Source organism: Pectinophora gossypiella, chromosome 6 (genome assembly GCF_024362695.1).
Source record: "Pectinophora gossypiella chromosome 6, ilPecGoss1.1, whole genome shotgun sequence".
NCBI lineage: Eukaryota > Metazoa > Arthropoda > Insecta > Lepidoptera > Gelechiidae > Pectinophora > Pectinophora gossypiella.
Window position 1 is genome coordinate 15,898,466 of NC_065409.1, and position 16,081 is coordinate 15,914,546.

General features: G+C 45.1%; 1 protein-coding gene across 1 annotated transcript in view; it reads right to left on the minus strand.

Annotated features, from left to right (window-relative positions):
• Positions 1-16,081, minus strand: part of LOC126367676 (mediator of RNA polymerase II transcription subunit 13) — a 99,861-nt gene that overhangs the window by 14,101 nt on the left and 69,679 nt on the right. The window contains exons 7-21 of the mRNA XM_050011319.1: positions 15,599-15,742; positions 14,504-14,592; positions 12,274-12,333; positions 10,018-10,153; positions 9,402-9,512; positions 8,714-8,889; positions 6,624-6,786; positions 6,269-6,382; positions 5,598-5,816; positions 5,072-5,267; positions 4,422-4,702; positions 3,677-3,838; positions 3,089-3,288; positions 2,393-2,552; positions 73-245 (exon numbers count right to left, since the gene is read on the minus strand). Coding sequence (XP_049867276.1) covers positions 73-245; positions 2,393-2,552; positions 3,089-3,288; positions 3,677-3,838; positions 4,422-4,702; positions 5,072-5,267; positions 5,598-5,816; positions 6,269-6,382; positions 6,624-6,786; positions 8,714-8,889; positions 9,402-9,512; positions 10,018-10,153; positions 12,274-12,333; positions 14,504-14,592; positions 15,599-15,742 — 2,384 coding nt within the window. The remainder of the gene's footprint in view (positions 1-72; positions 246-2,392; positions 2,553-3,088; positions 3,289-3,676; positions 3,839-4,421; positions 4,703-5,071; positions 5,268-5,597; positions 5,817-6,268; positions 6,383-6,623; positions 6,787-8,713; positions 8,890-9,401; positions 9,513-10,017; positions 10,154-12,273; positions 12,334-14,503; positions 14,593-15,598; positions 15,743-16,081) is intronic.

Below are 16,081 nucleotides of genomic sequence, written 5' to 3' on the forward strand. Positions count from 1 at the left end.
CAAGAGATATTTTGTGAATGATTCCGAAAATTTTACAGGTTGGTGTTTTTCAATGATAGTATAAGCACGTACGGCGAGAGTGAGATCCAGTCCCGGTCGTGGCCCACCAGCAGCGGCGGCACGGGCTGCGGCTCGCACAGGTCCTCGTTGCCGCGGCCCGCCAGCCGGTGGAACTGCCGCCACGTCAGCGGCCCCGTCACGCCGTCCCACATGCGCGCGCCGCAACACCGCTTCTGGATCGCGTCCTGATCACACAGAAAAGTTAGTTGACATTTATTTATAACTAGCGGCAAAAATGCTCGTATTCCCTAATGGGGTGGGCAATGCCACAAGTTCACTTGCAGCCATTACGAAGTCATAAGATGGTGGTGAACCTTAAACCCACACACACCATTTGGACAACGTCGTGTAACCATCAGTGCTACTTACTGGGGCAAGAATAGGAAAACTAGTTCACAAATAGAGCATTATCTCATTTTCACAGGGTCCGCTAAATATCTGAACATAGGACAGATACGGTTTTAAACAGAAGCTACTGCCTGTCTTTCCATCCCGCAAAGGGAAAATCAGTCCAATACAGTTCACTCAAATAGCACCTAATCTTGGGTAAGACAGAGGTAAATCCATCGCAAGACGAACTGAGTACCCGCACTTCACAGCTTTCTGTTAGACCTACGTGATAGGTGGTGAGCCGGATCGTCTATAACGGTCGAGCGCCATTGTTTGTTTGTGTGCGTATATACACTTCTCATCAAAAAAATCGAAACACTTCCGTTTTCATTGTTTCTGTCCGAATTTAACACAAAAAAGAATTCATACGATGAAAAAAAATACATAAATGTACAGCTGGGCAGTTTGGCCATTACAGTAATAAGCGAAAATTCTAAATTCAAAATTAGAATTTCATTTGTTTATCTTATAAACGAAATGAATCACTGTTTTGAGACAAATGTGTGTTTAGGGTTGGAGTACATTTAGCGTTTAAAAACTAAAAATTGGCGCCTATCCTTATACTTTTTGTTTTTTATTTCAATACTGTGACTTGGGACGTCTGAAAAAAGGTTTTTTTTCTAAAACGTATGGATACTTCGCCCACAGAAGCCGCCCAAGTTGTGGCATTGCTGGATTCTGGCCTTAGTCAGCGTGTTGTGGCTGCAAGACTGCATCTAAGCCTGTCATCTGTTCATAGAGTCTATAAACGTTATCGGGAGACTGGTTTGTTCACGCGCCGTTCAGGATCTGGCAGGAATCGGGTCACTTCTGAGCGAGATGATCGATTTATTGTAACAACTTCTTTAAGAAATCGACGCCTTAACGCTTTTCAACTGCAGCAGCGGCTTCGTGTTGTACGAAGGGTGGCTGTAAGTGACTCTACAATTAGAAGAAGGTTGAAGGATCGTGGACTGGTACCGCATAAGCCAGCAAATGGGCCGAAATTAACTGCAGACCATCGAAGAGCGCGCCTTAACTTTGCACGTGAGCACCTAAATTGGTCATACCTACAGTGGAGCAAAGTTCTCTTTTCTGATGAGTGTAAAATTATGCTGTATGGTAACGACGGAAGGAATAAGGTCTACAGAAGAGACGGAGAACGCTATGCACAATGCTGCATTGAAGAAAAGGTCAGCTATGGTGGCGGTTCGTGGACGGTTTGGGGAGGAATCAGCGCCGACGGTAAGACAGAGCTTGCTTTCGTGTCTGGGCCACGTCTGCCTGCACTAAACTGTCATCGGTACGTCGAAGAGTGTCTCGAGCCTCATGTGATGCCCTATGCACATTTTATTGGCAACGGCTTCATATTCATGCACGACAATGCTAGGGCTCACACCGCGGGCGTCGTACGAGATTATCTTAACGAAGTCGATATCTCTATTATGGAATGGCCAGCAAGAAGCCCGGACATGAATCCCATTGAACATCTGTGGGATGAATTAAAGAGACGAATTCGAGCAAGAGATCCTGCCCCAGAAACACTTAGCCAGCTGCAAGATGCAATCCAAGAGGAATGGGACAATATACCACAGCATGTGATCGTGACTCTCATCCGATCGATGAAGAACCGTATGGAAGCAGTAATTAGAGCTCGGGGAGGGAATACAAGTTATTAAATAAACGTTTTTTAGCTTTTTTTTTCATTTACGTGTGTTGTTTTATCCATTTCCTTTATACTCCATACGGAATAAAAATGACTCATTTAACAAAATACGAAACCTATGAAAAATTCATTTAAATTTAGAACATTAACATTAAGATTTGATAAGCTCATATTACTCACTATTAAACGACATTTAACATTTATTCCTAAATGTACACATTTTTCTGATAATCCTGACAAAACGTAAACTTGCAAGGTGTTTCGATTTTTTTGATGAGAAGTGTATAAAGTGCGTACCTGCAGCAGCGGGCGCAGGCGGCGCATGAGGCGCACCACGTCCCGCGAGGAGCGCGGCGCGCGCGCGCCGATGAAGGGCCAGCGGTGCACGGCGCCCGCGCCCGCGCCGCCCGCCGCCGCCCGCAGCGCGCGCGCCGCCGCCAGCCCGCCGTCCGAGTACCTGCGGCGAGGGCACGTCAGCCAGGGCACGTCTCTACATGTAGCTTACGCCGACGCACGCGACGTCACTTATATCGCGGCGCAATCGGTGTTAGTGTTGTTACGTTATGTTAGTGGGCCAAGTTATCTGCATTTACTCTTTAAATTTATCCATTGCTGTTTGTTGACTACGTAAGCCAACCTTACTCCTTCCAGGAGGTAAAAACCTCCTGGGGTTGTCATAGGCTTCACGGGGCGACCCCATTCCTTTGAGGATTTCAAACCCGTTGTGCTGTCCCTCGCGGCAAAAGGGGAGAGGCAATTTCTTCTGATCAAGACAGCCTCTGTAGAGTGGACTGTTATTATTCGGAGATCTTACAGGTTTAAGCGAAGCAAGCAGTCGAAGAATTAAACTCTTAAATGTCACGCAGCTGGCGTGACTTATATCGCAAGCTTCGACCAACAAACAGTCACGTTAACGTAAACAGTATCGAGATTCAAAACATAATGATTCAAATATTTGGTAACAGGTTAAAGCATTCAACAGGATATACTCACTCGAGCTGATTGAGCCGTAGTTCGTCCGGCGGTCGCTGCTGCGCGACGAGTGAGGCGGCGCGGGTTAGGGCCGAGGCGGCCCCGGCGGGCGGCGCGGCACACGCTGCCAGCACCACGGCCGCCACGTCGCCCAGACCACAGTTGCGGCGCTGGTTACGCGCGCCCGGTTCTTCTGCTAGACCCGTGATTTCCATCTCGTCCTGGCGAGGTAAGTACATGGTTAGTAAGTAGATATTAGATAGAGAGAGACCCTAGTACAGTTTGACAGTATTATTATTTCATTCTAAATTCACGAATTTAGAGTTAGTTATTCGATACTGTGTTTAGTGCTGCTAAGTCGGATTTGCAATCTAGAATCGATCATGTTGCTGCCGTTAAAGGTAGTTTCGAGACATCTAACTGAGTAGTTCCTCTAGCCAAAAGTAGACTAGATGAAAAAGAAAAAAACTTTTCGATACTCTCGCCAGTTCAAAAGGCTGAAAGTTGGAGTGGCTGGCGTCGATAAACGCCATCTATGTAATACATGCAGAACTAGTAGATCTGCGACGTGTAATTCTTAATAATTTTTTTTGTCTCTAGGCCATTTACCTCATAGAAGAGTCCAGCGCGGTGTGCCAGCCGTCGGTTGACGATGGCGCTGAATCCACAGGAACACCGGGAGGGTTCATCGTCTGCCGCTGGAGCTTCCTCGTCGCCCCACGCGCCAGCTAGATATGTCGCCGCGTCTGCGCCTCGGATGTTGCCTACCACCTTTAAGTGGAAATAAAGTTTGTTATTATGCTGGGCTAAGTAGCCCAAATGCCTTGCAGTGGAGCAGAGGTGCCCAGCAGGTGAGAGGTATATAGGCCGGTTATGTTATTTATTATTTAGATTACCTCGATCGCAAAGGTTTGTGCTTCGCTTTAAGTAAGATACCCATTTACCAAAGCGTCGAAACGAAAGTAGAGGAGCAAAAGCGTGCTGAATCGACCAATTACAGCGCGCGAGAGCGAGAGAAAATCAGGAGGAGGAGGGGTTCTTCTGGTGGAAACTCACCTTCAATTCCCAGTCGGACTAATTTTGCGAACGGAAATCGCTTGGCTTTCAATCAATTATCACTTTTTCTTATATTTGATAGCAAAATTGTCCTAAGACGTAATCTAGGTGGCGCTTCGAGAAATTGACTTTTATACCTTAGGCCGGTTTGAGATATGGCATGACGAATTGGACGCTTGCCGGAGGGACTGGCCGGAGTACATAATAATACCACGTCACCGAGTTTCCTGTTACACCAACATTTCTGTTCGTTTGTGTTTCGTTGTTTCTGTCCAATGGAATGTTGGAGCCTATTTACCTTAGGTCCAGCATTGCAGACACAGAGCGTGCAGCTGTCGAAGTTGTGGTCTCGGAAGACGTTGAGCACAGTGTCGGCCAGCAGCACGTTGAGTAGCAGCGGGCAGGCGCGGCGCGCGCGCTCGGGCTCGGGCTTGCGGCGCGGGGAGGCGGGGGAGGGGGAGGGCACCGAGCGCGGCGCCGCCGGGCCCGCCCCCGCCGCGGCCCCCGCGCCCGCCGTCGGGCAGCTGCGCCGCTGCGGCGCCCGCGCCTCCGCCGCTGGGGAGCTTGACCGTTTCACTCCTACAAGGAAACAATTTGAAGCCGTAAGACCGAATGTTCTTTTAAAATCTAACCCCATTGTGTAACTGTGTCTGGAAATTTCGGCCTTAGCGTGTTAAGATTTTTAAGTGTCTATTTATGAGAGAACAAAAATTAAAACAAAAAAATAACTCATAATGTTAATGGGTTGCATATGCCGAAACAAACGAGCAGCCAGAGACAAATAGGTATGGCCTCCGTTCCCCCATTGGCGGCTTAATTCGAGAGATTTTTACTCCCTTGTACCCTCTTGATGTCATTTGTTTTGTTTTCTCTTTTTGAATTGTTCAAGCCCCTGACTCTTTTTGAATTGTTGATAAGGTGACCCCACTAGGTGCAGCGTGGACTCACCGTGTGCGCGCGGCGCCGCGTCTGTGGCGCCGGCGTCGTCGCGGTCCCGCTTGTCGTGCGGCCGCGGGCGGTACACGGCGTGCGGCGGCAGCGTCACGGCCGGCAGCAGCTGGCTGGGCAGCGTGCTCAGCGGCGCGTACTTGGACGATCCCACGTATTTGTACATCGTGGGCGGCTTGAACACGTACGACCAGTCCTGCGTACGTACAAATTAGTTTTTTCTATAGATCATTCTTCGGATTAAGTTACATATTACCTCACGAATACATCCCAATTGGTATCCCAATTGGATTGAGCGAACACTTATCGTGTGGGTTGTGTGTGAGGTGGATTTCCAACCCCGTCAACCCAACACTTTATCATCAGCAGTCAGCAGTTACATCCTTCTTTACTTTAGAGCTTTAAGAAAATACATTTCTGCAAAGCAGTGATGAAGTTTCGCTTTGGAAAACCCTATCGTCTTTCTTTCTCTGCCTTATTGAAGAGGCGGAGAGTAAAAAAGAAGCCTTCGTGAATTCCAGGTTACCTCGATGGGGTCGGGCGGCGGCGAGCCGGCGTGGCGGTGCGGCAGCGGCGTGGCGTCGTCGGGCAGCGTGAAGCCGGGCGAGGGCTGCGCGTGCGCCTCGAGCGAGGGCGGCGTGGGGAACATCTTGCTGAGCTCCTCGGCGCGCACGCAGCGGCCCAGCCCGCCCGCGCACCGCTCCTCCACTGACTTGTTCGAGTCCGGCGGCGTTTGTACTTGCAGCTGGGAGTAACAATGAATATATCATTCATTATAGGGGTACGTGTAAATAATTATTCTTTTTAATTACTACTAGTTTGTCCGTATACTCGAAAAGGCAGAGGTGTAGACACTCCTCGCTAGCTATGCTAGTTCCATGTTATAGGGGCGAGCCAATATTGCATTAACTAGGGACGGAAACCACGTGACATCAATTATTTATAGCATAACAGACAGACGTCATAGAATATGCCGATATTCCCTTCCCGCTACCAATTACTCCCGAACAATGCAAAAAGAGACATAGTCGTAAGACCGCATGTTCTTTTAAAATCCAAATCACATATCGAGATATGTGCTTTGGATTTTAAAATGCCGAGGCATTACGAGGTTTTTTAACCTAAGAATGTACTATATGTAATCCAGTTACTTATTTAATAGTAATAGGTATAGAAGGGCACACTCACAAGTCTTACCGTCTCATCCCCACTGGCCGCGTCATCAGAGTTGTCGAATATTTGGTCAAGGTCTTTCAGTGTGGCGCACAGGCCGTCTGATGTGAACAGGTTCTTGTACTCTTTTACATCCTCCTGCAAGATAAAAGACGTTTGGTTAATACAGTACAGGGTTCCTAACATAAGCCCAATATCCCAATTGCGATACTAAGTACCCACGCCTCAATGAGCTTTCTGTTAGACAAATGGAAATGGAAAGGTGTGGTGAGCCGTATCGCCGTCTATAAAATCGTCGTCTATCGTTTATGGTCAGATTTATGGTCAGTCATCTGGGAGTTTTCGTTACGGTGTCACTAACACCCTTTATATTACTAACATGATGTTCGTGCTTAAGGTCGGGCAGCGCGTGGTCGAGCATGGCGGGCAGGTTGGTGTGGTCGTGACCAGCGTAGAGGTCGTCGGCCCCGCGTCTCCCCAGCGCCAACTCCTCGTGGAACCAGTTCTCTTCCGCCTTGAACCGCTTCACCGGGTGCTCCAGCCTGGGGAAATTGCGATATTAGGTTGTGATTAGTGCTCTGAATGTGATGAATTGGGATTATAAATGGCAAATAAATAAGACTCAAAAAATAAGGTGTTTTCTTTTTAGGAAAAGATAAGAAACTGAAAATAATGATGATATGAATAGATTTAGTAATTTAGGTTTATCTAAAATCTTTATATTTCAGAAGATATATTTATGCCAGTAAGCAAGGTGCTTGACAGACTAGATTGAATCATCTGACCGCACCGCATCGCAATTTCCTATGGTTCTTTTCTGTCAGTCAGAATTGTCAGCTAGAGCGATAAAGAGCGGGAGTCAGTCATGACCCCGCCGCGTGCGGTCGTGTTATCTCGCTCTAGCAAATGAAGGATAGAATAGGAAAGTGCGTTTCAGGAAAGTGTTGCGAGTAGTATCGGAAAGCTATCAATAATTACTTTATTTGGCCTATCCTACATAATAAATGTAACCAAATAATGAACACAACAGTCGTAAACTCAAACTCTATTGTTGCGCATTTTGGTACTACTGTTGCGAGCAAAAGATCCACATCAACCAAACTTGCAGTCGATGCGCCCGTGCGCTCGCGGCAAAATAAAAATAAATTTTCACAAAATAATTCGAGTGTCGTCAAGCTGAAAGCTATTTGCATACCTGTGCGCCGAAGATAGCGGTGGACATACAAATTGATTAGTTCTCAGACACCAAAATTAGTTCACAAAAAAGTTATTTTCTTTTGTTTAGAAGTATCTTAAGGCCTTATTACACTACCAGATCCATCGGGGAAGCACTGTATGGCGAATTGGCTTCTTGAGAATTGTTGGGTAAGTATTTTAAAAAATAGAAACGCTTATTTTATACCTCTTAATTTATTTTATTTTCTCGAAAAAGATTTATATATAATAGAAAAAAAAACATATTTTTCTTCAATAATTTAAAATTTCAGGTGGTATTTTACAATAAACTGTCAAACATCTGTCATCGAAATCTGACAGATAGTTTGTTTATTTTGTGATATGTGACGTCACACGAAGCTCAATAGTTGCTGCCCGTGCACAACTGCAAGTAGCCAATTGTGGCCCTGTTCACCCAATGTTACATTGTTCAATCCCAACGCACTGGGCCCGACGGATTGGGTAGTGTATAAGACCTTTTTACCTCATTTCTCAGACTGATTCTAATAACCTTTGGTTTGAAGATTACACGCTGAATCATTTAAGTTTTGCCGTGATCATGGGTCACATTAAAACTTTGGTACATTACATGAGCCAAATTAGAACTTTGGCTTGATAACACAACAGATGAAGAAAATGATGATGAAAAAATGTGTTCCTGTGGGCCTTGCGAATATGTGTATGATGAACATGATAGATTTAACGATGATTAAATTCATATAAACTACACGGTTGACAAACGTCCGAAAGGGTTTTTATCTCGCTCTCAATACGCAAGAATCATACAATAAACAGCCTATATACGTCACGCTGCGTACAGGCCTTCCACCAATCAACCCGAGGGGGTATGGCCCACACTCCAGCTTGCCGCTCCACTGCGATTTGCATACGTAAGCTACATATTTAATAACTCATTGGTGCAAGTCCGGTCCCACAGTGAACACAGGGGGGTTAAAATGGCCACTTGCAATTTGAAATTTGCGCATATAAAAGTAAGTGCGCAATGTAATCAACTGTCAAACAGCAATATTGCTGTCTAAGATGAATTGCTTCGATGTGGCCATTTTAACCCCCCTGCGTTCACTGTGGTCCTGTGGTACACCGGAACCGGACTTGCACCAATGAGTTATTAACAATGAGTTATTAAATATGTAGCTTATTATGTATGCAAACCGCAGTGGAGCAACATGCTGGAGCGTGGGCCATAGCCCCTTCGGGCCCAGGACACAGGTTGAGGAATTATCATATACTCACCAAGCGTGCACGGTGGTGTAGTCGTACAGCATGTGTAACGAGTGCTCGTCCTCGAGCGGGTCGACGCGGCGCTCCGCCACGGGCAGCACGGGCCGCCGCGACAGCTCCGCAGGCGCCTCGGGGGCGGAGGCCGCGCACGTGGTGCCCGCCGACCCGCTCAGCGGGGGGGAGTCGCCCTGGAGTATACGGTTTGTTAGTCGATCATGACTTACGATTGAAACAAAATTCGACCTTAATATTACTGTCTTATGTGCTGACCACAAACCATTGTTTTTGGCATACAGAACATATTTTTTTTACGTTCATAGTTACGTTTAGTTCCTATTTTGATTATTTTTTAAAATTATTTGTGTGTGTGTTCGATATAACAAAGAAAGGTAGTTATAGTACAGTTATAGAATAAAGAATAATACTGCGCCCGCGTCTGCACAAAATCGTATCGGGCGTCCACATCACCTCTGGGTCTTACGTTAGTCTCAAATGGTCGTAAGCCGCTAAGGAATGACGAGGAAAGCGTGCGAACTTTATCTCGCTCGCACTTACACGTTTCGCGTCTCACGGTACGCATTTTTGTATGGAGTGTCCAGGTTATGCTAATATTATAAAGAGATAATGTTAATAAGTTCGTTTGTAAAAAGTAATCTCTTCTCTTCGTGAGAGATTTTTTTTTTGTAAGGTGCGTGGTTACCTGGTGGTAGAGCTTGGTGGTCTGCGGCGCGGAGGGCGGCGCGGGCGTGGGCGGCGCGTGCGGGTCGGGGGTCGGCGCCGGCGTGTGCAGCGCCGCCGCCAGGGACGCCGCCTGCGGGGGCGAAGGGTTTTAACACGGGCTTGGCCCTTATTTTTGAATCGCTCGCATTCAACTCGCGTGCGAAAATATGTACCTGTCTCATCTTGCAAATGAAAAATTCTGATCCGTTACGTCTTCTATCGTGTGGGTTGTGAGGTGGATTACCAACCTCATCAACCCTGCTGTCAGGATTATTAATGAACCGCCAAAGGCCCCTGACATGGCTCATGTAAGGACTACTTAACGTGCCTTCCGAAGCACGGATCATCTTACTTACTAACTAAACTAGGGATCACAAAGTATTTTTTGTGGTATGTCCCCACCGGAATTCGAACCCGGGACCTCCGGATCGGGAGCCCAACGTTCAACTATTGGACCACGAAGGTCGTCATGCGCTACGTGAAATTTCGAACGTGAGTTGAAGGCGATCGATTTAAAAATAATTTGTATTGTATTAGATGACGGGCATCGTCTGATGTCCGTTGCTGTATGAATGAGTATAAGCTGGGGGGGATACCTGGAGTTGCGGCAGCGCCTGCGCGTGCGGCGAGGGTGGCGGCGCGCCGGCGGAGGAGGGCGCGGAGCCCGCCTGCGCCGGCGACGCCGCGCCGCAGCTGCCGGGGGAGCTGGCCGCCGCGCCCGCCGGGCCCGTCCTGCGGGACACCAAAACATCTTACATTCAACTGACCAATATCGCTCGACGGAACCATTTGGGAGATTGGAGATGTGCCAGACAAGGGTAGATGGACAAATAAAAAATAATATATATTTTTTTAAATATATATTTTGCCTATCTATAACATGAGATAGGTCCAAAAAACGGATAATTGTGTATTTCCGCAATCGAAACGTTTTGTGTCTAATTTAAATCATGATATTTTAAAAAAGTTCTATATTTCCGAAGAAATATGAGTAATACATAATAATTATCATGCCTGAAGGGGTAGGCAGACACGTATTTTACCAACTTGTCGACTGATTTCACACAAGCTATCTCCCATATTTAATACTCATTTTTCGAAATCCCTAGGAAACCAGACAATTCTGACAAAACTCCTCAAAAGCACATCTCCTATCTTCCAGGATCAAAGTATCAAAACCCCAAAAAAATCACAGACCAAGATGGCAATGTCTTCATACTCCCAATGTACTCCCAATGACTTGACCAGTAGGGTTCTTCCATGAAATTATCTCTGATATGACAAACGAGCGAGTTAGGGCCTCTAGATGAAAGGTAGATGTTATTATGTATATGAGATTTTGCCAACGCTGCTATATCACAACCAAATTGACAAGACAATTTTGTTTTAGACTTTGAAAAAGTAACCTTTTGATTTGGCCGGTTAGCCGTTGTGATAATACAGCGCATATATGAGCGACACTTGAAGTAATAAAGTCTAAAGCGATGTTGGTATTGAAATGGAAAGATTGAGCGACGTTAAGATATGTTCGGACGTCACACAATGATTAAATAAATGATTTTTGAACCAAGTATAACTTAAAGAGGGACTATCCAGGCTATGTTTACCAAAACTAATAGAGATGGGGTTGTTCAGTTTAAACGTCATAATTACCACATCATCCCCTTAGCATTATCATGTTTTTGTTTTTAACAGGGTCCGCTTACGTAACCTGAGATTTGACAGGCCCGGTTTTTTACAGAAGCGACTGTCTGTCTGATCTTCTAACCCGCGAAGGGAAAACCAGCCCAATACAGGTTAGGTCACATACCTCCGAAAATACATTTATCGGGAAAGGTCTCACGATGTTTTGTTTTTTAAACGTCATAATTACCTACGTATATTATCACATTTTTCGGATATATAATTATTCTAAAATACCATTTAATGCGAGAAGCATATAAAAATAATTGTTGCTTGATATTTGGATCACTTTATGTATAGAATTATGTTGCCACCTATATCGCTTCTCTTTATTTTGATCCAAATAATAATGGGTGGAAGATGTAATTGTGACTGGGTGTAATAAAAAGGCTCATCATTTATACCCGAAAACAAAGATGAAAGGTGCATTATGTCTGTTAATCGATGAAATTAGAAGGTTAAAAGAAGAAAAAACTGTATAACGCCATCTATATCGATTTTGAAGAACGTTCCCTGGAAAGTCCCTTATTAGTATAAAACTCTTGATTTCCATGATTCGTCAATGAAGTTTATAAAGTATTATTATGAAGGGTATAAAATATGAATCACAAAGATTATAATTATCAAATTGCTATAAGTAAAGACACAAAACATGCAATCTTATGACAGTCAAACATCCATTTCATGCGCTATAGTCTACAATGCAATAAATAGAAAATGATATAATATACCTAAAGGCATCATAACATGCGTATTGCGGGCATTGCATTATTTGTGGCTTGTCGCTTTATGGAGTTGTGTCAAGTGTGTGTGCGTAAGTATTTCAATATTCCAGAATATTCCAGAATTATTTAGGAAGAAATAGATTGAATTGTACTATTAACGTGAGTGACGTACAATTTGAGTAACTATAAGACGTCAAAGAAAAGATAACGAAGATAAGTTTAGATCAAGTACCAAAACGTTAAAAAAGCGTCTTATATCAAAACGTTACGTCCCAATTTGTCAAACTCGGCAAGTTGTGCGAAAGTCAAAATAGTGATTGGATAAGTGTGTAGGTGTGAGTGTGTGAGGGTGTGAGCGTGTGTACTACTCACGCCGGCCTGGCAGCGGCGCGGTGGGGGGGCAGGCTGGGCGCGGGCGGGCGCGGCGCGTGCGCGGCGGGCGGCGCCAGGCGGCGCGCGCGGCGGTGGAAGGCGGGCGGGCGCGCGGCGCGGCGCCGCCGCCACCTGCAGCACCACACGCTGCAGGCAAGCCCACACTTCTACCTCACCGAGCGCCGGGCGCACTACCTACGGTGTCGCGACCACCACCGACAAACCACGACGCGGCCCGCCAGTGCCGCTGCCCGACGCTCCCCTACTTGCAGCCTTTATGCGGAAGTCGAGCGGCATGCGCTCTCCCTCGTCCCTTGCCGCAGAACGTGTAAACGATGTAGACTATCGTCAACATTTACAGTGGACAGGGAAGTGGGCAGCGGCTGAATGCAAAGTGACCGTGTGGCATTATAACGCCAACCGACTCCGGCCCTGCCCTCCCGACATTACCTCGTCTCTGATGCTTCGCGCCGTAGATCAAACCGGAGCGAGGAATAGATATTGCATTCTGGTTTTGTCCCCTACCGTAATTCTCGTCGTAAGGTAAAAGTGTGAAAATAGCTTGCACGCGGCACAATACCACGTACGAGGAATCGATATAGTCAACGAACTTTCGACACGCATATTATTATAACAATAAATAAAAAAAACTTGAGACATCGATTCCTCAGACGTGTCCATATAATCCAGCGGATATATCCAAAGACACATTCGCTGGAGAAGCTACTGCATCCCTCTACTGCTTAAATTATACTACATATTATATTATAAACTAATATAAAACTGTATAAAACATTCACATACATAACATCTACCTATATCTACTCGGCGGCTACACCCTGTCGCTCTTTGCTACGCTTGAATTTCGTAAATCACAGTCAATTTATGTTGTAATCTTTGACTGTGATCCACGGAGTTCGAATTTCAAATGCATTTCAAAATATAAAAGTAAATAGATATTTCATACATACGTAGATGTAAATGCATGACACACATGTTCATATAACTACTTCTAGGCACCTAGCTACTTTTAACTTTGAGCGTGCGTCGATTAAATCGTGATAATACCGTATAAATTACCATGCAGTCAATATAGTATGTAATTCTCCCATGTTCGCAACATTGTTTTGCATATAAATCTTTATCTAACTTAACTTTCACTTTCTGGTCATATCTAGTATGGAAACTTACTCTCGAGTTTATGAGTTACTTTACGATCTCAATTTGAATTCTACGATGTAATTAATTTATACAGTGCGTTTGATTACGCTCATTAGTTTTTCCCGAAGTTTCGGCCGCAAATACTTATTTTTACCTTATAGAATATTAAGAGCCTTGGGCTCATGATCTAGAGGACTGGGTTCGATTCCCGGTGGGGACATTATTGAAATAACTTTGTGAGACTTTCCTTTGTTTGGTAAGGTCATAACAGGCTTGAATCACCTAATTGTCCGAAAAAGTAAAACGATTCCGTGTTTTGGGGGGCACGCTAAGCCGTTGGTCCCGGCTTTTAGTTATAATTATTAGCTGTAAAAAACATCTTCGCCGACTCGCAGTGTAGCAGCATGGTGGAATATCCTCCATACCCCCTCCGGTTCAGTGGAGGCCTGTGCCCAGTGGGACGTATATAGGCTGTTTATGTCATTTATGTAAATATGTATTACATAAATACGTATTGACCTGATCATAATAGGGTATTGACTGGGTCAAGGATTATAAAATGCTAATCTAGAAATAGAAGCTACTCTAACATGATCGAAAATCAATCTCATTTTACTTTTCGACGTATTTTTGTTGATATTTATGAATTAAGTAATGATCACGACGTTTTCGCTTCTATTGATGACGTCACAGGGCAGTATTTCCGTACAAACTTCAAAGAAAACTTTCGTAAAAAGTATTTCATTTGACTAGTTATCAAGTAGCCTATTATTTACTATATTGCCAAATAGTCCTTGCAAACAAATTCTTATTGTTATATTATTATAGACTGTCAAAAATTGGTGCAAGTTTAAGGGTGGTATTAATAAACTAATCTCAGTTGAGACTGCCCTCAATATCATGCTCAAGTCCCTGTTTTTATATAAGAACTGTCATATGATCTTGAGAGCAGTCTCAAAGCTGAGATTAGTTTATTAATACCAACCTAAATCTCGAATCCTGAATCAACGCACGAACATGTAGAACCATAAAACAGGACTTCCCACTTCCCACAGGACTTATCCTATCATTCTACCATATTATCACGTTTCCATCACGCGTACTAGCATTCAAGTATGTAGCGAAGAGGATGCACACTCACTTTGCGCAGGAGCAGGTGGTCTTCCTGGTGGGGTCGGTGAAGTCCTCAGCTTTCTCTGGCATCGGCTCCGTGTAGGATAGTTCCGGTGCCTGCAAATGACAGTAGAGACGTTAATTTTTCCAAGATCTGAACGTTTACAGGCGATGTCTCTTTCCAAGTGTCATTAATATGAAAGATATTATTATTAAGAGCTCGACCGAAAAGTGTCGGACGACGCTCAGTGGCTAGGCCCGCTACAAGGTGGACCGGCGATCTGGTGAAGGTCGCGGGAAGCCGCTGGATGCGGGCAGCGCAGGACCGATGGTCGTGGAGATCTTTGGGGGAGGCATATGCCCAACAGTGGGCGTCGTACGGCTGATGATGATGATGACGAAAAACGCCAACACGCAAGGATCGTTCCAAGCCCGTCTACAGTTACACTTTCAACTCGGTTGGACAGCTATTCTGCCTCCAATGTGACCGGGTGTTCAAAACCATGGTATAAGAAGACCAGGTATGCTCAAAAGTGACAGCTAACATTTCAAGGTTAGCCCAGCCGACGTCATCCGGCCCTGCGTTGCCATTTCGTAAAAAATAATTACCCACGACGCATGTTTTTATATTTACTTTGTAAGGAAAATTTGAACATTTAGTAAAATTTAAAGTTAATTAGACTTTTAATTTTTTTTTATATATGTGACAAGTAATAGTAATTAAATACATTATACAAATCCTACTCTAGTTCGTTTCGGCCGGCGGGGACGTATTGAACTAACATTTATAATTACGCGTCCGGGCTGTGTTAGCACTAAGTTTTGACTTATTTTTAAGGATTCTTATCCCGTGAAATATGGTGTCCCGGTATAAAAATTAAATATTTGTTAGAAAAGCAAAAGCCTTAAAACATTGCCCCTTAGCTCAAAGGTGACAAAGTGTAATGAATTCTTTCTTGATATAATGTTGGAAGTGTACTCAGAACTATCCGACTCTCAAGGACAGTTCTGTTTCCCCACTTCCGTTGAAAAATTTGATTTGTCAGACGGGTACGGGGTTAATCAATTTCATATTGGAAAATCATCGATTGAGGTCGTTGGGAGCGTGCGTGGAGGCGCGTACCTGGTGCGGCGCGGGCGTGGCGAGCGCGGCCAGCGAGCGCGCGGCCAGCGCCTGCGCGGCGGGCGGCGGCGCGCGCGGCGCCTCCATCTCCGTCACCAGCACGTACGGGCCCGGGTAGCGCATGCGCACCCCGCCGCACGACACCTGCGGCACCACAGCATCTTGATCTTATCCCATTGACAGTAAACATCGTACTAAACTTGATTCAAATTACATATATGTAACAGTACCGGTACAAGAATGAAAGAGATGAGACTTCTCTTTCGCACTAGACGCTATTATACTACGCTTGTTGAACCATGGTGTAAGTTGGTGTGCAAAAACTGCCATAATAAACTGGTGGTGGTGGAGGCGTAGCGGCAACTTACACACCACCATTACAGAGCAAATGGCTAAGGGCTGGGGGTAGAGACGATATTTGTCAAACATAGCGAGCGAGAAAGAACAAGCTCATGTGTACGGTCACGAGTACTAATATTTATA